The 25,000-nt window shown below is 45.0% G+C and overlaps 1 protein-coding gene and 1 pseudogene across 3 annotated transcripts in view; both read right to left on the bottom strand.

The window, feature by feature from the left end:
* LOC124046507 overlaps positions 1–1,870 on the bottom strand; it is a 66,902-nt pseudogene extending 65,032 nt beyond the window's left edge.
* Positions 1,871–2,641: 771 nt separating this feature from the next.
* zfyve28 (zinc finger, FYVE domain containing 28) overlaps positions 2,642–25,000 on the bottom strand; it is a 57,962-nt gene continuing 35,603 nt past the window's right edge. The window contains exons 2-14 of one of the 3 annotated variants that reach the window (XM_046366940.1): positions 18,318–18,458; positions 15,251–15,388; positions 10,215–10,417; positions 10,013–10,102; positions 9,792–9,881; positions 9,598–9,699; positions 7,912–9,399; positions 7,521–7,619; positions 7,053–7,216; positions 5,621–5,731; positions 5,383–5,487; positions 5,166–5,269; positions 2,642–5,064 (exon numbers count right to left, since the gene is read on the bottom strand). In XM_046366940.1, coding sequence (XP_046222896.1) covers positions 4,933–5,064; positions 5,166–5,269; positions 5,383–5,487; positions 5,621–5,731; positions 7,053–7,216; positions 7,521–7,619; positions 7,912–9,399; positions 9,598–9,699; positions 9,792–9,881; positions 10,013–10,102; positions 10,215–10,417; positions 15,251–15,388; positions 18,318–18,458 — 2,967 coding nt within the window. In that variant the 3' untranslated portion in view covers positions 2,642–4,932. The remainder of the gene's footprint in view (positions 5,065–5,165; positions 5,270–5,382; positions 5,488–5,620; positions 5,732–7,052; positions 7,217–7,520; positions 7,620–7,911; positions 9,400–9,597; positions 9,700–9,791; positions 9,882–10,012; positions 10,103–10,214; positions 10,418–15,250; positions 15,389–18,317; positions 18,459–25,000) is intronic. The other 2 variants (XM_046366941.1, XM_046366942.1) reach the window with 2 other exon arrangements.

Raw genomic sequence — 25,000 nt, 5'->3', positions numbered from 1 at the left:
AAGTAGTAAAATCAGATAAGTTAAAAAAAACGGATAAAAATGGAACAGCGGAGTCGGTGAAGAGACACGCACACACACATATACGTATTTTGTGTTGTAGATATGTGATAGTAGCGTAAAGGCCTGAAATCTGTTGTGAAATGTATTGTAATATTTAAAAAAATGTATAACTGCCTTAATTTTGCTGGACCACGGGAAGAGAGGCTGCTGCAGTGGCTCAGGGATTTCACCATGAGGCCAATGGTGACTTTAAAACAATTACAAAGTACAACAGATGTGATAGGGGATATCTGAAGATGGATCAACAACATTGAAGTTACTCCACAATACTAACCTAAATGACAGACTGAAAAGGAAACCTGTACAGAATAAAAACTATTCCAAAACATTCACCTTGTTTGCAACAAGGTACCAAAGTAAAACTGCAAAAAATGTGTCAAAGAAATGTACTTTATGTCCTGAATACAAGGCTGAATCATGTTATTGATATGCTTGTCATCGGCATGGACTAGGGATTTTGTTTTAGGATAAAACGAACGGAATAGTGCTAAGCACAGGCAAAACCCTAGAGGAAAACCTGGTTCAGTCTGCTTTCCAAACAGACATTGGGAGACAATTTCACCTTTCAGCAAGGCAATAACCTAAAATACAAGGCCAAATAGACACTAGAGTTGCTTACCAAGACGACATTGAATGTTGGAAATCTATGGCAAGACTTGAAAATGGCTGTCTAGCAATGATTTAACAACGAACTTGACAGAGCTTGAAGAATTTTTAAAAGAATAATGTGCACATGTTGTACAATCCAGGTGTGCAAAGCTCGTAGAGATTTACCCAGAAAAACAAACCGCTGTAATTGCTGCCAAAGGTGATTTAACATGTATTGACTTAAGGGTGTGAATACTTATGTAAATGAGATAGCTAATTTATTAAAAATGAAATACAGAGCTAAAATGTCAAACAAAACTTTTTTGTCACTTTGCCATTATGGGGTATTGTGTGTAGATGGGTGAGAGAGAAAAAATCTATTTAACCCATTTTGAATTCAGTCTGGAAAAAGAAAATGTGGAATAAGTCAAGGGGAATGAATACTTTCTGAAGGCTCTGTATCTGTGGTGTATATGGCGCACACTCATTCAAGTTATGCTGCCCTCACAGACTGACCCTTATGTTTCAACAAATACTACAAGTAAAAATGAATATTTCTTATCTGAAACACAACTGTATTATATTGTATAACTGTCACCATTTGCATTCATGAATTACTGTATATAACATTTTACCATATCTAAAAAGTACACATGATGGCAAATTCATTGAATAGTAATTTTATCCATAGAACTATATAGGTAAGCAACCAATAGATAACAGGCAATCATGTCTTATTTTATAGTAAATTAAATAAATAATATTTCTATGAACTATTGCCAACCATTTAATCGTGTGAAAAAGGTCATATGCTCTGTATATTTTGCACAACAATGTTTTTTTTATGAATGACATACCTGAAGTTTCCAGTGAATGAAGTTAACCTCGTATCAGCCTCTTTATAGAACACTTGTTACCCATTCTCATACAAGTCCTCGCAGTCTCCATTTATTTATTGACAGTGGCCGATTTCATCGGCGCTTTCTTAACCACCACTATAATTAATGAGCGCTGCATGACTGTATATCCTTTCAGTATAGATCGGCTATATGGAAAAACTGTCAATCAGAAAAAGCATACAATCAAATGCGTACATTTATCACACATAGTTATCCATTAAAATGCTGAATTAACTTCTCGACCAACTGGAAATGTTAGATCGTTTTTAAAGTATGTATCCCATCTGTATCTGCAGTAGACTCTACTTCATCGACTACGAGATTTAGCAGGGCAGCGCTGTCTAATCCCAGCTCTCAATTTTGGACCAATCACATATAAGGACTGGGTAACTATCAAAATTAACTCTTTATTTCTCACTATCACGATCCAATAGCCCCTACACGAGTCAAATATGTAATTGTATATGCCTCAATTTAAAGTTGTCAAAATAATTCACAGTAATTTAAAACAATTGCAATGCTGACAATCAGGGGTGAATGTCACCCCTGTAACAGATCTATGATAAGGTTTCCCTCCCTAATTCCTGACCTTGACCATTAGGAGGGAAAATACAACACTGACCTCAGCATTGAGGCAACTTTATCCTAACTCCAGAAGAACAAAACAGAGTAGACTTTCAGCAACACCCATAACATCAATTTATTAAAATGAATTATGAAAAGGAAACATTTTAATTGTTAGGGGTGAGTTGTGTTAATGTATGGATAACATATTGAAGACACCCTGTTTCGACCCCAGGAAGTAATAAGGATCCTAATAAATACTAAACAACTGCATACTATCAGTCAGATATCAGCCAATGAGGGATCAAATGAATAGGTGCTGCCACCCAGTGGGACTGGGATGTATCTGCCCTGAGAACGTCACAAGAGGCAGGTTCCAATGTTCCATGAAATCCTTTTGGATCATGTTGTGCTTGAAGGTGTCTACACTCAAGTGCCAAGACCGTATGTATCAATGACGAGTTGACAAATGTCACACCTGCCTGAGAGAATAACAATGACATGTAGACATAAATGACAATAAACACTTATTTAAAGAGGAAGTCATTTAATTTTCATGACATTTAAATCATATTATTACATTTTCCCAATGTTCCACATAGCTCTTATTATTGAAATGTAGCTAGCCTTTACAAAATAAGAACAAGCTCTGAAGTAATAGGACGTCCAGTCATTGAATTACTGCATCATTCCTCTATACAGAAACAGGAGTAATAGATTTATACATTTACATAATTTACTTTTGTTCTTTATAAAATTAAAATGACAATCTCTTAAAAGTTCTTATATTTTCCTCAATAAAAATAAAACTTGTATAAGTAGTGAGTGGTCTAGACAAGATGAAGCCTGAGAATTAGCTTATAAGACAGCGCAGATTTGATATAACTGATGTGGCCTTGAAGTGTAAAAAGCCATGGTTGTTTGAGACAGTTATGTCAGATTGGCCATTCCTCTATCCACATCAACTCCAACTCATTCTCCATTGTAACCCAGATGGGGAAGCGTTCCCTCTGCATCAGAGATGACTAGAGGGAGCAGGAATATGATGATATAACAGTAGAGGAAGTGGTTATCAACTGGGAACAGTACTACATTGTGCAGAGAGGTATGGAGACAATGTATATAACCAGGTTAGGATGTAACAAAACATTTTTAACAACTTAATGGTATGAGACTATATTTGTAACATATTCTAACTGATTTCACTACAGATCACATATGTTTCTGCAATAGCAGCTGGTATGTAAACAAGATAATGAGAATGTACACCAATGACCTGCTTAGTGTAGTCGGAGAGTTGTGTCTCTATTCTAGTGACACCTGTCTAGATAAGTGTGCTATCAGTGCTACTTGACCATTGTTTACCTAACACCTTTTTTGCACTATTGGTTAGAGCCTGTAAGTAAGCATTTCACTGTAAGGTTGTATTCGGCGCACGTGACAAATAAACTTTGATTTGATCAGTGCCACCACTGGGAGTTAAAATATGACTTAAGATAAATGTGCTTTGCAACAATATACACAGAAGGGGAAGAAAAAAAACATTGCTGCCTTAACCAACTGATGGGAGACAAGCCTCATGAACCTCTTAACTAGTATGTGATATGCACTCCATGATTCTAATAATCACAGATAATCTTGGTGCTGATGATGTGTGGTAGGAGTTCACAGTCTCTCTCCACTAGGGGACATCCAATGCCTGAGAGAGTGACTGATGTGACCACATCAATCTCAGAGGATGATGAGTTACACCGGTTAAGGTTGGGGTGGGTAGGGAACAAGATAAATCATTAAAAACATTACATGTTATGACTGAAAGAGCAATGGCCACTGCCCACATTGTTATTAAAAGGCCAGACAACTTAAGTGTCCTTTGAGACATGGTCGCTATAATCAAAATCCCATGTCTTTAAACGATATAACACATTCATTGCCGTTTAAAGCAGTGCTGAAAACTCCACACATTTCCGTGGGAGGAATCTATACCTAAACCATTCTAGGAGTAAATCTCTTTTTTTTTGTTGCTTCGCTGATAGGTAGCCTGGTGAGGATTGCTTTCCCCTCCTCATCATCATTACAGCATCAGGAATTACATGACAAACTCAAATTAAAACCTTTAGAGCCATTTTGGCCAAACAAGTGAGATTAGTGGTGCGGAGATTATCATCACTATCAACATAATTATCCTTAATTTACATGTTTATTATGACTTACATTCTTTAAATTAACATCGGAGCCCTGAGAGAGCTCTGGCACAAGTGTGGGAAGCCCACTAAAGCATAGGACATGATGTCAGAAGGCCTTTTTTATTTATACACAAGCAATAAAACAGAAATGTTCCACAGGCTTTCTCTCTCTTTTCAGCTTCAAACAGCCCTAGAAGCTGTTCCTAAAGAACTGGACCTGTCCAGAGTAGCCTTGCAACATGCCAGTACAAAACCCTATTTCCAGTCGGTTGTTTTCTTTCTTCTTCCTCTGCCTCCACAGACAGGCATCAGTGAGTCAGAGGGGAGGAGGACAGCATAGCATCAGGCGCCGTGGGTCCCTTTCAGGCAGCAGTAGCATCTCAAAAATAACAGAAAGGGTATAATCATAGTTTATGTGCCTTCACATCCGACCTTATTTCATCTCTCTGCGCTCTCATCCATGTCCTCCTATTTCAAAGCCTTGCCTTGCTTTGCCGTGCAGTGTGATGAAGTTGATCGTTAAGGTCGCTCTGTGCAGTTGGGGATTTACTTTGAATATAGCCTCATATCCCCTGGATATGCTTCTGTAGAGGCAGGGGGCAGGGAGGCGGGGGAGTCTGTTGGTACAGCAGGGGTCAGATGCCAGTCTTGTCGCTGTAGAACGGTGTGACGTGGAACATGTAGCAGTGTGTACACACCCTAACGGGCTTCACCTGGCCGTACCGCGGTAACGGGGCTGAGTGGGAGGAGCAGCGAGAGCAGAAGATCTGAAATGACACGTAGAACAAACAAGGTATATTTGATTGTTTACCTATTTATTTTACATAGTACAATACTTAAAGAGATCTGTGCAGGTGTTTTGTGTTACCTTGCCACAGCTCCTACAGTGATGCTTTCTGCGGATGACTGTGAAGGGGGCCTTACAGGTGATGCAGGAGTCACATTCCTCATCAGGAACCCAGTCTGGGGGGTCTACAGGGGAAAAGCATAGGCACATTAATAGTGGTGCTTGTTTATTCATGCGTCACTGTGCATGTATGCATATGTGTGTATGTGATTTTTGAGGAGAAAGGGGAGGTGCTGACCTTCGAACTGTTCCTCCCGGGCCTTGGCTGCCAGCTCAGAGGAAGAGATGGTCTCCTGACAGAGAGCACAGTCCTCCAGCATGGCGCTGCGCAGCCCTGGACCTGCTGAACCACACAGAGCACAGCTGTGTCACAACCATGGTCATTCTGTCAGTATACAGTACATTACAGAATAACATACTGGGAGAAGTACACTAAGATCCTTGGCATTACTGCGAGTCAATATAAAGAGTCCCACCTTTCTGCTTGTCATTGTCCCCCTGCTCAGAGGTAGCCATGACTTCAAACAGTGTCTTCAGAATGCTTCGAAGGTCAGCCGCATAGTTTGTCTGCAGTTGGTCAGCAACACCTGGGGGTCAAGAGGAACCAGTGAGATGCAAGGAAACGGTGGTGCAAATGTGGTACATGTGATCAGAGCAAAGCCCAGTAGGCTAATGTATTGTGGAACACAGTGTAAAACCTTTGGAGTTTAGTTCATTAGGATCCCTATTAGCTACTGCACATGCAGCAGCTACTCTTCCCGTGGTCCACATAAAATGCACAAATTCATGACAAAGTACTTTATATTGGAAAGACAACAAGGGACAACGAAAATACCATTTACACACTATTCATATATACAGTTCAATTAGATCTATAGAGAGAGGAGAGGATGTGATACAATATGTGTTTTATCTTTCTTTTTGCCTGAGTAACCTCTGGTGGCAGAGCATTCCACGATGTCATGGCTCTATACATAACTGAGTAACCTCTGGTGACAGAGCATTCCACGATGTCATGGCTCTATACATAACTGAGTAACCTCTGGTGACAGAGCATTCCACGATGTCATGGCTCTATACATAACTGAGTAACCTCTGGTGACAGAGCATTCCACGATGTCATGGCTCTATACATAACTGAGTAACCTCTGGTGACAGAGCATTCCACGATGTCATGGCTCTATACATAACTGAGTAACCTCTGGTGACAGAGCATTCCACGATGTCATGGCTCTATACATAACTGAGTAACCTCTGGTGACAGAGCATTCCACGATGTCATGGCTCTATACATAACTGAGTAACCTCTGGTGACAGAGCATTCCACGATGTCATGGCTCTATACATAACTGAGTAACCTCTGGTGACAGAGCATTCCACGATGTCATGGCTCTATACATAACTGAGCGACGCATTCCATCTGTTTTTGGTTTGGGTACCGTGAAGAAACCCATAGTGAAGTGTCTGGTGGAATATGGATGTCTGTTTGAAGTGTATGCAAATAGATTATACAAGTGTTTAGGCATTTCCAACACACACACACGTTTCCTCGTCAATAGTATTAGTTAATTTCTCAACCATGAAAAACGATCATGCATGTTGTTGTTGGTTCTGTGTGTACAGTTAAGGGCAAGGCGTTCTGCTTTGTTTTGAGCCCGCTGCAGTTTTACAAGGTCTTTCTCTGCTGCACCTGACCACATTACCGTCCAGTCATCAAGATGGGACAAGATCAGAGCCTGAACAATTAGTTGCAACAAAAGCATGATTTCATTGTCTTTCAGAGTAAAAAGAAAGAAAAACATGACAAACATAGACTGATTTACCCCATCAAACCACAGCTATACCCTTGGAGAGTAATATCCTTGGACAGATAGTCATACCCTCAGAGAGAGAGGGAGTGTGTCATACCCGATATGCAGACGAAGAGGCGGTGGATGAGGTCACTGCTGCTGTGGAAGCGCGAGCGGATCTTGTTCCTGGCGGCCATCTTAGCAGCCTGCAGGGCCAGCTGGATCTCATGGTGGTCCAGATCCTCTGACGTCCCTGAGCTCGTGGTAAGACTGCTGACAGGGCTGGAGGAGAGAGGGGGAGCGCACGTGCAAGAGAGAGAGTGAGAACGGGAGAGAGAGATCCAGTGAAGGGAGAGGGAGGATGGAGGGAGAGAGGAGGTACTGTCATATTGTCATTGTTATAAACACAGAAACACTGTTCACCAGCATTTTGTGTACTGCACTTGAATATGCATCGTACTATAGGGGTTTTGGTTGATTTCAATCTCAAAGTGAGTGAAATAGAGATGGACAAGGGTTATAGTACTAACATAAGCTGTAACATGGGGATGTACGAAACAGAAACACACACACGGCCAGCGGTTACCTGGCTGTGTAAGCACTGCTGGACAGACTACATGTGGTGACAGACACACTCTCACAGTCACTACTGGAGACTGAGCTGAGAGGAGAGTCCTGGAAAGAACTGGGAATAAATCATTAAATAAAATAATAAACCGATAACATATGGGCAACATAAAACGGGATCTGTGAACATTATGATAGGCACAAAAGTAGCATAAAGCCAAGTGCAAATAGCAACTAGAACATAAAACAACAAGTGGATGACAAGATCCTGGTTCAATTAGCCAGAGAGACATGGAGGAAGTTTGCTTTCCACAGATATGTAAATGACTGTTGTTGAGGCCTACCTGCTTTGAAGGGGAGCGCTGATAATACATCACCCAAACACACACCTATAGTACATATGATCATACCTAGTGTTCTTCTTGTTCTCTTCCTTGGACTCCCCGTCTGTCTGTCTGGTTCCCGTCCTGTCCCTTCCCCCGCTGGCCTGAGGCCTCCTCACTGTCCTCCACTGGTGGACACAGGGCTCTGGGGCTCCCCTTACTCCATTGGGGCTGCTGTCCTGGCCCAGGCCCTGCTGAGATCCCGGGGCCACCACCACCAGGCACTTGTCACAGCGCTGGTCCCCTTCCTCCTCCCCTGGAGGAGGCTCTAAGGAGCAGCGGGAGGAGGGGGGCGTCAGCTGTGGGGGAGAGTCCCCCTTCCTATGTAAGTTGTGTCCTGAGGAGGCCAGGCGACAGGCAGAGGACTGGATGACAGAGCTGTGTGGTGGATGGGGCTTGCAGTGTTTGTCCAACCCCAGGTCCATCCCCAGCCCTGTGTTGTCCATGGTGAGGGTGTCATCATGGCCGTCTTCACAGCTGCCACAGCAGACACAGGAGTTGAGCAGGCAGTGGGTGGCCACCAGGGGGCCGCAGGGCTCTGTAGCTGAGGAGAGGGGGGGGCGGGGCAGGAGCAGCTTGTCCACAGCCAGCTCAGTCAGGCTGGGGGAGCCGGGATTGAAGATGACCGTGGCCGAGAGCTTCATCCCTCCCATACGGTGTGCAATGACTTCAGCAGTCTCACCCCCCTCCAGGCCCACCTCCCAGCTGTTAGTGTAGGGCAAGGGCTCCAGGCCGGGGGTGGGGCCTGGTCGCTTGGTGTTTGGGCACTGTGGGGGCATGTTTTGGGGCTGCTGGGACGGATCTGACTGAGCATCAGTGGACCAGCCATTCCTGGTTGAGTCTGTCAGGAGGCCAGGTCTGTGGGGCTGAGGCAAGGAGGGCTGAGGGGCTTTGGAAGGCGAGGTCAAACGGCTGCTGGTCACAATGTCCCCTCCTGCGTCCAGGTCCTCCATGAAGAAAACTCTGTCCTCCTCCTCATGGTAGAGACCTGTCCGTCCCCGGCCCACCAGGAACCGGAGGGGGGAGGCCTCGGTGCTGGAACCCCCGCTGGAGCCCCCTCTGTTGGGGCGGTGGGCCGGGGACTGGCCCTGGCTGGGAGGGGACAGCAGCGTGGACATCTCATCCCCCACACGGTACACCATCATGTTGAGCTGTTCGATCTCTTCCTCATCATATTGCATGGAGCAGGCCAGGTCTGCCTCCTCCACCTCCTCACACAGAGAACCCTGCTCCCTCGCCCGCTTCACCTCCTCCCACTCCCTGTCCTCCTCCTCCTGGATGTGGGAGATGCACAGAGACAGCACCTCCTGTTGCTGCACTCTCTCCTCCTCGCTCCCCTCCTCACCAGTGTCGCTGGTGGGGCTGCTGGATGAAGGGAGGTCTGGGGCTATGGTAGGGGTTGGGGTGGGTGTGGGTGGGCACTCAGGGACCAAGGGGAACTCCCCGTCCTGAGAGATACAAAGGCTCCGCTCCAGCGTCAACAACTCCTCCTCTGACAGGGTCTGCAGCAGGTCCCTATGGGAATAACACAACCGTAACAACATACTTACCAGCCTAAAATGATCACTCAATGAGGATGGTAGTGGCCCATGACCTTTAGATTGTTTGCCCAGGTTCTTGAGACTGATGTTCAAAAGATTGTTGTGAATGACAGAGCTATTTTCTATGATTAAATACAGAGGACAATCTATATGTGTATCCTCTTAACGGTACCTGATCTTCTTCAGTAAAGTGCGAAAAGGCCGGAGGAGCTCAGACATGTCCTCTGGTTTCCTATCCAGGTTGAGTGGACCTTCACCGTACACCACCAGACCACTGAGGGAGAGACAGGGGGATTATAACATGTTATTAGTATCAGAGACTTCTAGAAAGAAGAGGAAGATTGAGACAGAGGAGAAAACACTTACCACACAATGGCTAGTCTGGGGATTGTAAACATCAGAGCGGGTTCATAGTCATCGATCATGTCTTGGCTGAGATAGCCCAGCTTGAGCGCCCTGAGACAAAAACAACAGAGACGAGAGGATGTGAAATAATATTGGCCAACCACTTAAAAAATGTACTAAACCCTGCATCTCCTGTGACATCACTCGTCTCTATTCCTCTGTTGCCCCTGCATACGACTCACCTATCCACAGTCTCACAGAAGAGCACAATCACCTCCTGCTGAACATAGTATTCTTTGGGAGACTTCACAGGCACCATGGCTGACACATAGCTGACAGAAGAGGAGATATAGGGAATTGTGCAAAACAAAATACGTAAATACAGTCAAATATGTTGTTGTTGATGATGTCCAAAAGCTAAAGATGTTGATGTCCTATAGCTACCTGAGCTCAAACTCAGCAAAGAGGCTGTCGAAGTGGCGTAGCGCGTCCCTCATGCGGTCGGTGTAGAAGTTGAGGTCTCTGAGGGCCTGGTCTCTCGTGATGTTTCGGACTTCCTCCAGACTATGGGTCAGGTCCTTGGCTAGAGGCCTCATGGCCATACTCTCGATCTCCCTGTTCATGATGATGGAGCCTGCAGCCAGACACTACACACAGAGATGGAGAGAGAATGACTTGTGTTATTTAACAGTTCTCTTTCAAGTATTCGTTTCTCTATTTCACTTATGGGATACTTCTCCAGCGTATTCGTCTGAAGCCTTTATTACACTACACCAGCCATGATTGGCTGAACGTGGGGGGAAGCCCGGTCAGCCCTCTCTTGGAACGGAGAGAGAACTGGTTGGCATGAGCAGTGTCAAACTGGGTACAGGGCACGATAGACAGGGAATACAGACTAGAATTCGCTGTCACCCCGCCTCAATTCAATGGAATCATATACACTCAGGAATCAGCGTGTGTACTCCGGGAGGAAATCACATCGCTAATAGGGAAAAGGGCAATAACAATTGTTCCTCCCGAGCAAAGCCACTGCGGTTTTTACTCAAGATATTTCCAGGTTCCAAAAAAGGGGGGCGGCATACGCCCGATCCTAGATCTACGTGTTCTGAACAGGCACATGAGAAAGTACATGTTCAGAATGTTGACACACACTGCTCTGCTACGTTCTGTGCGACCAGGCGATTGGTTCGTATTCGTCGACTTGAAGGACGCTTACTTTCACATCTCAATATACCCTCCTCACAAGAAATTTCTCAGATTCACTTTTCTGGGACTCCCTTTCGGACTCTCACTGTCACCTTGTGTCTTTACGAAGTGTGCCGAGGCAGCCATAGCCCCACTCAGAGAGAGGGGCATTTGGCTGATGATGTACAGTTGAAGTCGGAAGTTTACATACACCTTAGCCAAATACATTTAATCCAAGTAAAAATTCCCTGTTTTAGTGTCACGTTCTGACCTTAGTTCCTTTGTTATGTCTTTGTTTTAGTTTGGTCAGGGCGTGAGTTGGGGTGGGTAGGTCTGTTATTTTTTCTATGTTGTGTTTATGTGTTTGGCCTGGTATGGTTCTCAATCAGAGGCAGGTGTCGTTCGTTGTCTCTGATTGAGAATCATACTTAGGTAGCCTTTCCCACCTGTGTTTTGTGGGTGATTATTTTTCTGTGTCAGTGTTTGTTCCACACAGGACTGTCGGTTTTCATTTATTTCTCTTGTTCCTTTTGTTTTCTGTGTCCAGTGATATTTCATTAAAATACACTGCTCAAAAAAATTAAGGGAACACTAAAATAACACATCCTAGATCTGAATGAATGAAATATTCTTATTAAATACTTTTTTCTTTACATAGTTGAATGTGCTGACAACAAAATCACACAAAAATGATCAATGGAAATCAAATTTATCAACCCATGGAGGTCTGGATTTGGAGTCACACTCAAAATTAAAGTGGAAAACCACACTACAGGCTGATCCAACTTTGATGTAATGTCCTTAAAACAAGTCAAAATGAGGCTCAGTAGTGTGTGTGGCCTCCATGTGCCTGTATGACCTCCCTACAATGCCTGGGCATGCTCCTGATGAGGTGGCGGATGGTCTCCTGGGGGATCTCCTCCCAGACCTGGACTAAAGCATCCGCCAACTCCTGGACAGTCTGTGGTGCAACGTGGCGTTGGTGGATGGAGCGAGACATGATGTCCCAGATGTGATCAAGTGGATTCAGGTCTGGGGAACGGGCGGGCCAGTCCATAGCATCAATGCCTTCCTCTTGCAGGAACTGCTGACACACTCCAGCCACATGAGGTCTAGCATTGTCTTGCATTAGCAGGAACCCAGGGCCAACCGCACCAGCATATGGTCTCACAAGGGGTCTGAGGATCTCATCTCGGTACCTAATGGCAGTCAGGCTACCTCTTGCGGGCACATGGAGGGCTGTGCGGCCCCCCAAAGAAATGACACCCCACACCATGACTGACCCACCGCCAAACCGGTCATGCTGGAGGATGTTGCAGGCAGCAGAACGTTCTCCGCAGCGTCTCCAGACTCTGTCACGTCTGTCATGTGCTCAGTGTGAACCTGCTTTCATCTGTGAAGAGCACAGGGCGCCAGTGGCGAATTTGTCAGTTCTTGGTGTTCTCTGGCAAATGCCAAACGTCCTGCACGTGTTGGGCTGTAAGCACAACCCCCACCTGTGGACGTCAGGCCCTCATACCACCCTCATGGAGTCTGTTTCTGACTGTTTGAGCAGACACATGCACATTTGTGGCCTGCTGGAGGTCATTTTGCAGGGCTCTGGCAGTGCTCCTCCTGCTCCTCCTCGCACAAAGGCGGATGTAGCGGTCCTCCTGCTGCTGGGTTGTTGCACTCCTACGCCCTCCTCCATGTCTCCTGATGTACTGGCCTGACTCCTGGTAGCGCCTCCATGCTCTGGACACTACGCTGACAGACACAGCAAACCTTCTTGCCACAGCTCGCATTGATGTCCCATCCTGGATGAGCTGCACTACCTGAGCCACTTGTGTGGGTTGTAGACTCCGTCTCATGCTACCACTAGAGTGAAAGCACCGCCAGCATTCAAAAGTGACCTTGTCCTTAAGTCAATTTTGGAAGTATGATTGGGGTCATTGTTCATTTGGAAGACCCATTGGCGACCAAGTTTAACTTCCTGACTGATGTCTTGAGATGTTGCTTCAATATATCCACATAATTTTCCCGCCATCTATTATGTGAAGTGCACCAGTCCCTCCTGCAGCAAAGCACCCCCACAACACGATGCTGCCACCAGAGTGCTTCCCTCCAAACATAACGATGGTCATTATGGCCAAACAGTTCTATTTTTGTTTCATCAGACCAGAGGACACTTCTCCAAAAAGTACAATCTTCGTCCCCATGTGCAGTTGCAAACCGTAGTCAGGCTTTTATATGGCAGTTTTGGAGCAGTGGCTTCTTCCTTGCTGAGCGGCCTTTCAGGTTATGTCGATATAGAACTTGTTTTACTGTGGATATAGATACTTTTGCTCCCGTTTCCTCAAGCATCTTCACAGGGTCATTTTGTCACGGCCGTTGTTGGTGGAAGAAGGTGAGGACCAATGCACAGCATGGTAAGTGTCCATCTTTTTAATAAAGTAAATGAACACTGAACAAAAACAATAAAGAGAACACGGTTCTGTCTGGTGCAGATACCAACACTCAACAGAAAAAAAATCACCCACAACTCAAGGGTGAAAAAAGGCTTCCTAAGTATGGTTCTAAATCAGGGACAACGATTGACAGCTGCCTCTGATTGAGAACCATACCATGCCAAACACAGAAATCCCAAATCATAGAAAAAAGAACATAGACTGCCCACTCCAACTCACGCCCTGACCATACTAAAACAAAGACAAAACAAAGGAACTAAGGTCAGAACGTGACAGTACCCCCCCACCCCCCAAAGGTGCGGGCTCCGGCACTCTCCCTGGGTCGACCGACCACCTTTCTATTTCGTCCCAAGTTGTCACATAGTCCAGATCTCGCTGCTGCCCGATACCACGCTGCTTGGTCCTTGGTTGGTGGGTGATTCTGTCACGACCGTTGTTGGTGGAAGAAGGTGAGGACCAATGCGCAGCATGTAAGTGTCCATCTTTTTAATAAAGTAAATGAACACTGAACAAAAACAATAAAGTGAACGAACAAAACCGAAACAGTTCTGTCTGGTGCTGATACCAATACTCAACAGAAAACGATCACCCACAGCTCAAGGGTGAAAACAGGCTACCAAAGTATGGTTCTCAATCAGGGAAAACGATTGACAGCTGCCTCTGATTGAGAACCATACCAGGCCAAACACAGAAATCCCAAATCATAGAAAAAAGAACCTAGACTGCCCACCCCAAGGAACTAAGGTCAGAAAGTGACACATTTGCTGTTGTTCTGGGATTGATTTGCACTTTTCGTTCATCTCTAAGAGACAAAACACGTCTCCTTCCTGAGTCTATCAGAAGCTTCTAAAGCCATGACAATCTGGAATTTCCCAAGCTGTTTAAAGGCACAGTCAACTTAGTGTATGTAAACTTCTGACCCACTGGAATTGTGATACAGTGAATTATAAGTGAAATAACCTGTGCGTAAACAATTGTTGGAAAAATTACTTGTGTCATGCACAAAGTAGATGTCCTAACAGACTTGCCAAAACTATAGTTTGTTAACAAGAAATTTGTGTAGTGGTTGAAAAACGAGTTTTAATGACTCCAATCTAAGTGTATGTAAACTTCCGACTTCAACTGTAGATAGATAATTGTCTGTTGTGCAAGCAATTGAGACAAGAGGTCTTAGAACACAGTCAGCTACAATTGGAACAATTGGCAATCTCTTTCCTAGGTTTAATCCTAGATTCGGTATCATTCAAAGCTCGCCTTTCAGTGAAACGTATAAGTACATTCCAATTTTGCCTAAAACTGTTTCTCAGAGGGAACCTAGTCTCTTTCAAAACATGCCTGAGGCTGCTAGGTTTGATGGCATCGGCTTGAGTAGTCACCCCATTAAGAATATGAGAGGGTTTCAACGCTGGGTCTCTTCTCTAGGTCTGAGCCCAATATGTCACAAACATCACATGTACAGATCTCCATAGACTGCATGGTAGCACTGCACCTCTGGAAACACCGGACATAAACTGCCTGGACCTCCTTACAGTGTCCCTCGCATTAAAGTTGTTCCTCCCATTTCTGGTGGGTCTTCATGATCTAGTCAGAACAGACTCATACTATCAGAGAACCGGGGTTACGGTCGTAACCTAAACTTATTTATCCAGGTTAGTCTCATTAAGACTCGTTGTCTATGTGCAACTGATTAACACAAGGAATAATGAGTTAGGCTATATAACGATACACCTTTACATAGTGATAGGAAAAAGACAGATAGGAAAAAGACAGTAAACGGGCATGACTTCTTTAAGAGTGCCTATAGTTATTGTGATGTGAGATGATACTGGAGGGCATACAGTACAGTACCTCAGCCCCAAACCACAGCTGTCCTGCCAGGTTGTCATGGCGAATCTCCTCTGGGAACTTGACACAGAAGTCTCTGTTGGCTCGGTCATCAGGGATACATTCATCCATGATCTGGTTGATAATGTTCAACACGTTGTCCTGCAGACACATGGAGAGTGACAGGAAAAGAAATTGAATACATTTGTGAATAAACATACTGAATGAAAAAGGGCAGTCAATATATATGTTTCTGTTGAGTGAATGACTGGAAACAGAGCAAAAAAACACACATTTTCTAATAATGTTACAAACTACCCCTGTAAATCCACTAACTAAATATCACCCCCTACATGTAGTGTCTCGAAGACATGTTCCGGACCTTTGGCGACTAGTAATTATTTTTTTAACTTCCCACTTTGGGCTGGATGTGTCAATGTGTAGTTCATATGCATAATCTATGAGCAAAATTACTCTTACCTCAATTTGCTACGAAATTCCTAGTTTGAAAGCAACTGTTTTTCTGAAATCTGTGCTGCGCCATTTTCCCACACGTGGGCCAGCGACCTAGCAATTCAGTTTAACCAATTAGCTTCAGCCCCTCGCCATATGATTGACAGCTAGCAATATGCACAAGATGCACCCACAGCAGAGCGAGAAAGAGAGACGTGGTGCACATATTGTACGTGACATAGTATGCCATTTTCAGGGACCACTTTTGACTCATGAGCGCTACTTTCAAAACTACTGGCTAAAAAGGTATCCAACTGTGCCGGAGAATCCCTTTAAACAGGAAACAGGCTGAAAACAATTACAGGCCCTTGCCCAGAATGGCCCATTATAGCCCTCAGTCACATCTTAATTCCCCCTCAATAAAAAACACTAAACTAAATCCCATAATTGCAGCGGTGCACACACACTGGCACACACAGCGAGAGCTAATCAACAGCTTGTGTAGCGCTGGCATGTACAACAGTTATAACAATGAGTTACAATGAGCCATTCACGCCTAGACAGACTCTCTCTCTCTCTCTCTCTCTCTCTCTCTCTCTCTCTCTCTCTCTCTCTCTCTCTCTCTCTCTCTCTCTCTCTCTCTCTCTCTCTCTCTCTCTCACTGTAATCTGGTCAGGAACATCAGTGAGTCTCTGCTGCCCTCAAGGAGAAAGATTAAAAAGCTTAACCACCGACTCCTTTATTGCAGTACTATGTATGTCTTGGCCATGTGTGGTACACTACAGCAAGGGCTAATCTTGACCACTATCAGCCCTCATCACAGAACATGACATTGGGATGATACCTAGAGTAGCTGCAGAATAGAGAGCTTGCACTCTCTACACTCCTACCCTCTAGGTTTGGCTTTGCTCAGACCATTTGCCTTCCATTCTGGACGTCTCAGGTATACAGGGTATTATGAAAGCTTGCTGGTAACATTGTGTTTTGTCTTCACAAGATAGCCTACACCAAAATAATTTTGTAACCATGGGATTTAATAGTATTCCAAATATATTAAAAGTGAAAGTCATGTTTCCCATAACTGAGTGTGTAAACAAAACACTGACTGAGAGAACAAGAGGCAGCTCAGCTCCCTGAAGCATTGTTATTTTCCTTTAGGGGAGATATGGAAAGAGCCAAACCAGGAATTATAATTCTCAGTTGCTGAACATGTCCTGCAGTCAGTCAGCTAAAAGCCTTTCTTTCAGTTTACGAAGCACATCACAATGCAAAACTAACATACAGACCACAGCAGGGCGTGGTCAATTTAAAGCTGCAATAGGAAGCTATTTGGGTGACCCCGACCAAATAGAAGTGTGTGTTATAGATCTGTCACTCATTGAAACTAAGTCTAAGAAGCGGTATATCTGTTCTAAGTGAAATTAGGCAAACTATTGCGAGCGATTGCTAGCGATTTCTGCATAGTGCATCTTTAAGGTGACAATGAAGCGAGCAAAGGAAAAAGATAGGAGGGACAATGAGAGCATGGAATGGAGAAAGGGAGCGAGGAGGTGGGTGGGTGGGAGCGATGGAGAGAGATGAAAAATAGGAGAGAGGAAAAGCAGTTGGGGTTCAAGCAGTGACCTTATTAGGAGCTTCCCCCCCCCAGGGCCCTGGGTGCACTAGGCTCATTTATGGTGGTAGGCCTGCTAACGATCTCTCAGTCTGCCCCCTGAACATCACACCAGCAGGCAGCAGCATGGCAGCCTTCAACTCACACAGTCCCGACCCCACACGCATCACCTAACTCTCACATATATGGAGGATGAATGGTATATAAATGTCAAAGTCCCCTGACTCCAAAACGACACAATGGCCTACCATCGGTCATGTGACAGGTCTCAGACAGAGACAAATACAGTACTTTGTGAGCCAGATAAGCTTAAGCTCCTGTCAAGCAGGTTAATATCCTATAGTGGATCTACATAACATTAACATATCAAGTCATACAACAACAACCTGACATTCAACCATTCACTCTGACCCCATACTGCCTGAAAACATCAAACTAGGTGTCATGATAGCCTATCTCTAGATAAAAGCCTTCCAAAGAAGTCACTCATCCAAGGCTTCAGTCCTGACCTAGATAACAGCAACACAACCTACTCACAACCTGATAAAGGCTATCAAAACAACAACAAAATGTGACATGAGAATCAACTGCTTCCACCCCGAGTGACTCCTTATCTCACCTTGTCACTGTGAGCTGGCTTGATTTAAGGGCCCATCCAATCATATAACCGCTACCATATTAGCCATCCAATATCAGCCATTTTGCAGTTCAAACTCCACTTAGGAGTAAAAATAATGATCCTCTTAACTCAAAAGCATGTCGCTTTAACAGAATCTGCTGGAAACTTCAATACTTGAACTATCACTCACTTTGCTTGGCATGGTGGATTATTTAAGTTCTCGCTGTCAAAAAGGGGTTATAGAATTACCTCATAAAATGTCTGATGGATTTGTATTAATTGATGGAGTTTGAAGTCAAAGAAATTAGAAACATAGCGAAACTAAACTATAAAAGACTTGCTATAGAATTGTGGCCCTAATCCGAGGGTATTCAAATCAACCAGTGTCAGTTCCTTTCGATTCTTACCTGACAGGATCTGAACTGGTTGACCAGTAGAGTACACCTTTGAGGGTCTTTCCTGCCATCCAGGCTGTCCAGTTCTGTGGCCACTTGGTTAAGCTCCTCATCAGCATAGTAGAACTGGGCCAGGAGCTGAGGGTCCGTCCTCTGCAGAGATAGAATAATAATAATAATAATACAGGCTAATATTAAACACTCACAAAGGTAGATCAATTAAATAACTCTTAGGTAGGCAGTTTACTGTAGAGTAGAGGGAAATTGCAGTGTCTCTACATAGGTAAAGAACGTTTGCCACATTCAGTAGAATTTGTCAGAAGAATCCTGTAGGGTAAATTTTATCTTCTCCAATTTACTAAAGTGTAAGATATCTTTAATCCACACAAAATGAGAGGGAGGAGAGGGCATAGTCCATATGAGTAAAATCAACCTTCCTGCCAACCAACTCACAAAAAGCTAGGACCAGAGCAGGACCAAAACATGTATTAATGAAGCAGCAGCTAGCCAACACCTGTCGCAAACAGGGTGGACATCAGGATAGATCTTAGAAAGCCTGCATTTAGTCCAGTGAGTGCGGTGTAACATTTTGCATTGGATCAAACCCTGTTTGGCACAAATAGAAGAGGAGTGGACACGGTACAGAATATCTCCCCATGTGTCATCAGCAAACTCATCACCTAGATCTTGTTCCCATAAAGTTTTAATAGCTGCGAATTAAGGATTGTGAAGAGAGTAAATTTCATCATAACTATAAGAAATAATGCCTTTTACTGTTGGAGATGGTGTGAAAAATGCATCAGTGGGAGGGCCCACAGAAAGAGTGGGGAATTGAGTGGTCATGTCACGAACAAAGGTGCTCACTTATAGATATCTAAAGAAATTATTATTCAGAAGGTGGAATTTAGCTGAGATTTGTTGGAACTATGCAAACGTGCCGTCAATATACAAATCATTGAATGATTTGATGCCAAGGCTGAACCACATGGAGAAGGCTCCATCTACTAGCGTTGGATGGAAAACGTGATTTCTGAGTAGAGGGGCCCTTAATGAATAGGTTTGCAAACCAAAGTGACGTCTAAACTGGTTCCAGATCTTGAAAGTGTTTTTTACTAAAATGTTTTTGGTATAACTTGAAGTAGTAGAATGAATAGGGGAATGTGCCAATGCAGCCAGTGAGGATGTCATACATGAGGAAGATTATATCTTCAACCATGCTGGAATGATATGTGGGGTATCTGCACAGATCAGGTACTGAATTACATGGACGTTGGCAGCCCAATAATAGAACTGGAAATTAGGTAGGGCCATGCCCCCTAAGAGTTTAGTTAGGCCTTTGCAGGAACACCCAGCGGAGCCTTGGATTTTTATTATTACAGTTGAAGTGTGAGATTATCCCATCTAGTTTGCAGAAAAAATATTCTGGAATAAAAATAGGTATGCATTGAAAGAGGTAGACCAGCTAATGATAGGGGGAGTAGTGACCATGGTTCAAAATCTTTCTCCACCAGAGTAAAATTAGCCTTAAAGATGATCAGATTTGTTCGTGACATGTACCCCCAAGTATGTATATTTGTTGAGAACTACTCTGAAAGGCAATGTGTGTAATGGGTAGTTACAAGCTGCCGCATTTAAAAGTAAAAGCTCGCTCTTATTCAGAATTAACTTGTAACCAGCAACTAGGCCAAATGCATTAACCTCTCTAGGGTAGGGGGCAGCATTCGGAATTTTGGTTGAAAAGCATGCCCAAATTCAACGGCCTGCTACACGGGCCCAGAAGATATGATATACATATAACTGGTAGATTTGGATGGAAAACACTCTAAACACTCCAAAACTGTAAAAATAGTGTCTGTGAGTATAACATAATAACATAACATAACTGGTCCTTCTGTAGCTCAGTTGGTAGAGCATGGCGCTTGTAATGCCAGGGTAGTGGGTTCGATCCCCGGCACCACCCATACGTAGAATGTATGCACACATGACTGTAAGTCGCTTTGGATAAAAGCGTCTGCTAAATGGCATATATTATTATTATATTATTATTATATATTATTATTATATTATTTAGCAGGCAAAAACCTGAGAAAAATCCATTCAGGAAGTAGTTTTTTGTTGTTGGTTTTGTAGTTTTCTACTCAATGCCATTACAGTATCCATTGACTTAGGACTCCATTTGCAGTTCCTATGCCTTCCACTAGATGTCAATAGTCTTTAGAAATCGTTTCAGGCTTGTATTCTTATAAATGAGGGAGTAAGACCAGTCTGAACGAGTGGACCCTAACATGTCGCAGAGCTTTTTCAGGCGCATGTGAATTTCTTGTTTACCTTTTATATTGACAACGTTATTGTCCGGTTTAAATATTATAGATCATTTAGGCTAAAAAAACAACCCGAGGATTGAATATAAACATTGTTTGACATGTTTCTATGAACTTTACGGATACAATTTGGATTTTTTTGTCTGATTGTTTTGACTAAGCAAGTCATCAGCATAAAGTGAGACCCTTTGTTTGATGTCGCCTCTGAACACTCCTGTTTTATGTGGGTTGGATCTAAATGCAATTGCGAGGGGCTCAATGGTGATGGCAAAAAGAAAGGGAGACATTGGACACCCCTGTCTACTGCCTCTGGAGAGAGGGAAACAGTCTGAGTGGGTGTTATTCGTTCTGACAGATGCAAGTGTATAGTAACTTCTTATAAATGTCATGTTTTGTCATTGATTATCATGTCTTGTCCCTGTGCTTCCCCTTCTATTCGTTTCCCTCTGCTGGTCTTATTAGGTTCTTTCCCTCTTTCTATCCCTCTCTCACTCTCTCGCTCTCTCTTCTCTCTATCGTTCCGTTCCTGCTCCCAGCTGTTCCTATTCCCCTAATCAATCATTTAGTCTTCCCACACCTGTTCCCGATCCTTTTCCCTGATTAGAGTCCCTATTTCTCTCCTTGTTTTCCGTTCCTGCCCTGTCGGATCCTTGTCTATATTCACCGTGCTGTGTCTATGTTTTGCCCTTTCGTGTCGTGTTTCCCTCAGATGCTGCGTGGTGAGCAGGTGTCTGAGTCTGCTAGGTTCAAGTGCCTTCCCGAGGCAACCTGCAGTTCTTGATCAAGTCTCCAGTCTGTTCTCGTCTTTACGAGTAGTATTATGCCTTTTGTTTTGTTAAGTATCTTACTGGATTAAAAACTCTGTTTTCGCCAAGTCGCTTTTGGGTCCTCATTCACCTGCATAACAGAAGGATCCGACCAAGGAATGGACCCAGCGACTACAGAGGCTCGTAACACTGCCGTCAAGATCCAAGGAGCCATGCTCGGCAGACACGAGCAGGAATTGTCTGCTGCTCGCCATGCCGTGGAGAACCTGGCCGCTCAGGTTTCCAACCTCTCTGGACAGTTCCAGAGTCTTCGTCTCGTGCCACCTGTTACTTCCTGGCCTGCCGAGCCTCCGGAACCTAGGGTTAATAACCCACCTTGCTACTCCGGGCAGCCCACGGAGTGCCGCTCCTTTCTCACCCAGTGTGATATTGTGTTCTCTCTCGAACCCAACACATACTCTAGCGAGAGAGCTCGGGTTGCTTACGTCATTTCACTCCTTACTGGCCGGGCCCGAGAGTGGGGCACAGCTATCTGGGAGGCAAGGGCTGATTGTTCTAACAATTACCAGAACTTTAAAGAGGAGATGATTCGGGTTTTTGACCGTTCAGTTTTTGGTGGGGAGGCTTCTAGGGCCCTGGTTTCCCTATGCCAAGGTGATCGATCCATAACGGATTACTCTATAGAGTTTCGTACTCTTGCTGCCTCTAGTGACTGGAACGAGCCGGCGCTGCTCGCTCGTTTTCTGGAGGGACTCCACACAGTGGTCAAAGATGAGATTCTCTCTCGGGAGGTTCCTTCCAGTGTGGACTCTTTGATTGCTCTCGCCATCCGCATAGAACGACGGGTAGATCTTCGTCACCAAGCTCGTGGAAGAGAGCTCGCGTCAACGGTGTTTCCCTGCTCCGCATCGCAACCATCTCCCTCCTCTGGCTCAGAGACTGAGCCCATGCAGCTGGGAGGTATTCGCATCTCGACCAAGGAGAGGGAACGGAGGATCACCAACCGCCTGTGCCTCTATTGCGGATTTGATGGACATTTTGTCAATTCATGTCCAGTAAAAGGCCAGAGCTCATCAGTAAGCGGAGGGCTACTGGTGAGCGCTACTACTCAGGTCTCTTCATCTAGATCCTGTACTACTATGTCGGTCCATCTACGCTGGACCGGTTCGGGTGCTACATGCAGTGCCTTGATTGACTCTGGGGCTGAGGGTTGTTTCATGGACGAAGCATGGGTTCGGAAACATAACATTCCTTTCAGACAGTTAGACAAGCCTACGCCCATGTTTGCCTTAGATGGTAGTCATCTTCCCAGTATCAGATTTGAGACACTACCTTTAACTCTCACAGTATCTGGTAACCACAGTGAGACTATTTCTTTTTTGATTTTTCGTTCACCTTTTACACCTGTTGTTTTGGGTCATCCCTGGCTAGTATGTCATAATCCTTCTATTAATTGGTCTTGTAATTCTATCCTATCCTGGAACGTATCTTGTCATGTGAAGTGTTTAATGTCTGCCATCCCTCCCATTTCTTCTGTCCCCACTTCTCAGGAGGAACCTGGCGATTTGACAGGAGTGCCGGAGGAATATCATGATCTGCGCACGGTCTTCAGTCGGTCCCGAGCCAACTCCCTTCCTCCTCACCGGTCGTATGATTGTAGTATTGATCTCCTTCCGGGGACCACTCCTCCTCGGGGTAGACTATACTCTCTGTCGGCTCCCGAACGTAAGGCTCTCGAGGATTATTTATCTGTGTCTCTTGACGCCGGTACCATAGTGCCTTCTTCCTCTCCGGCCGGGGCGGGGTTCTTTTTGTTAAGAAGAAGGACGGTACTCTGCGCCCCTGCGTGGATTATCGAGGGCTGAATGACATAACGGTTAAGAATGTTATCCGCTTCCCCTTATGTCATCAGCCTTCGAGATTCTGCAGGGAGCCAGGTGCTTTACTAAGTTGGACCTTCGTAACGCTTACCATCTCGTGCGCATCAGAGAGGGGGACGAGTGGAAGACGGCGTTTAACACTCCGTTAGGGCATTTTGAGTACCGGGTTCTGCCGTTTGGTCTCGCCAATGCGCCAGCTGTTTTTCAGGCATTAGTTAATGATGTTCTGAGAGACATGCTGAACATCTTTGTTTTTGTCTATCTTGACGATATCCTGATTTTTTCACCGTCACTCGAGATTCATGTTCAGCACGTTCGACGTGTTCTACAGCGCCTTTTAGAGAATTGTCTCTACGTAAAGGCTGAGAAGTGCTCTTTTCATGTCTCCTCCGTTACTTTTCTCGGTTCCGTTATTTCCGCTGAAGGCATTCAGATGGATTCCGCTAAGGTCCAAGCTGTCAGTGATTGGCCCGTTCCAAGGTCACGTGTCGAGTTGCAGCGCTTTTTAGGTTTCGCTAATTTCTATCGGCGTTTCATTCGTAATTTCGGTCAAGTTGCTGCCCCTCTCACAGCTCTTACTTCTGTCAAGACGTGTTTTAAGTGGTCCGGTTCCGCCCAGGGAGCTTTTGATCTTCTAAAAGAACGTTTTACGTCCGCTCCTATCCTCGTTACTCCTGACGTCACTAGACAATTCATTGTCGAGGTTGACGCTTCAGAGGTAGGCGTGGGAGCCATTCTTTCCCAGCGCTTCCAGTCTGACGATAAGGTTCATCCTTGCGCTTATTTTTCTCATCGCCTGTCGCCATCTGAGCGCAACTATGATGTGGGTAACCGTGAACTGCTCGCCATCCGCTTAGCCCTAGGCGAATGGCGACAGTGGTTGGAGGGGGCGACCGTTCCTTTTGTCGTTTGGACAGACCATAAGAACCTTGAGTACATCCGTTCTGCCAAACGACTTAATGCCCGTCAAGCTCGTTGGGCGTTGTTTTTTGCTCGTTTCGAGTTTGTGATTTCTTACCGTCCGGGTAGCAAAAACACCAAGCCTGATGCCTTATCCCGTCTGTTTAGTTCTTCTGTGGCTTCTACTGATCCCGAGGGGATTCTTCCTTATGGGCGTGTTGTCGGGTTAACAGTCTGGGGAATTGAAAGACAGGTTAAGCAAGCACTCACGCACACTGCGTCGCCGCGCGCTTGTCCTAGTAACCTCCTTTTCGTTCCTGTTTCCACTCGTCTGGCTGTTCTTCAGTGGGCTCACTCTGCCAAGTTAGCTGGTCATCCCGGTGTTCGAGGCACTCTTGCGTCTATTCGCCAGCGCTTTTGGTGGCCGACTCAGGAGCGTGACACGCGCCGTTTCGTGGCTGCTTGTTCGGACTGCGCGCAGACTAAGTCGGGTAACTCTCCTCCTGCCGGTCGTCTCAGACCGCTCCCCATTCCTTCTCGACCATGGTCTCACATCGCCCTAGACTTCATTACCGGTCTGCCTTTGTCTGCGGGGAAGACTGTGATTCTTACGGTTGTCGATAGGTTCTCTAAGGCGGCACATTTCATTCCCCTCGCTAAACTTCCTTCCGCTAAGGAGACGGCACAAATCATCATCGAGAATGTGTTCAGAATTCATGGCCTCCCGTTAGACACCGTTTCAGACAGAGGTCCGCAATTCACGTCACAGTTTTGGAGGGAGTTCTGTCGTTTGATTGGTGCGTCCGTCAGTCTCTCTTCCGGGTTTC

This window comes from Oncorhynchus gorbuscha, linkage group LG10 (genome assembly GCF_021184085.1).
Source record: "Oncorhynchus gorbuscha isolate QuinsamMale2020 ecotype Even-year linkage group LG10, OgorEven_v1.0, whole genome shotgun sequence".
In the NCBI taxonomy this organism is placed as follows: domain Eukaryota; kingdom Metazoa; phylum Chordata; class Actinopteri; order Salmoniformes; family Salmonidae; genus Oncorhynchus; species Oncorhynchus gorbuscha.
Note: the sequence above shows the minus strand (reverse complement) of the source record. Positions and strands in the feature narration are given on the sequence as shown.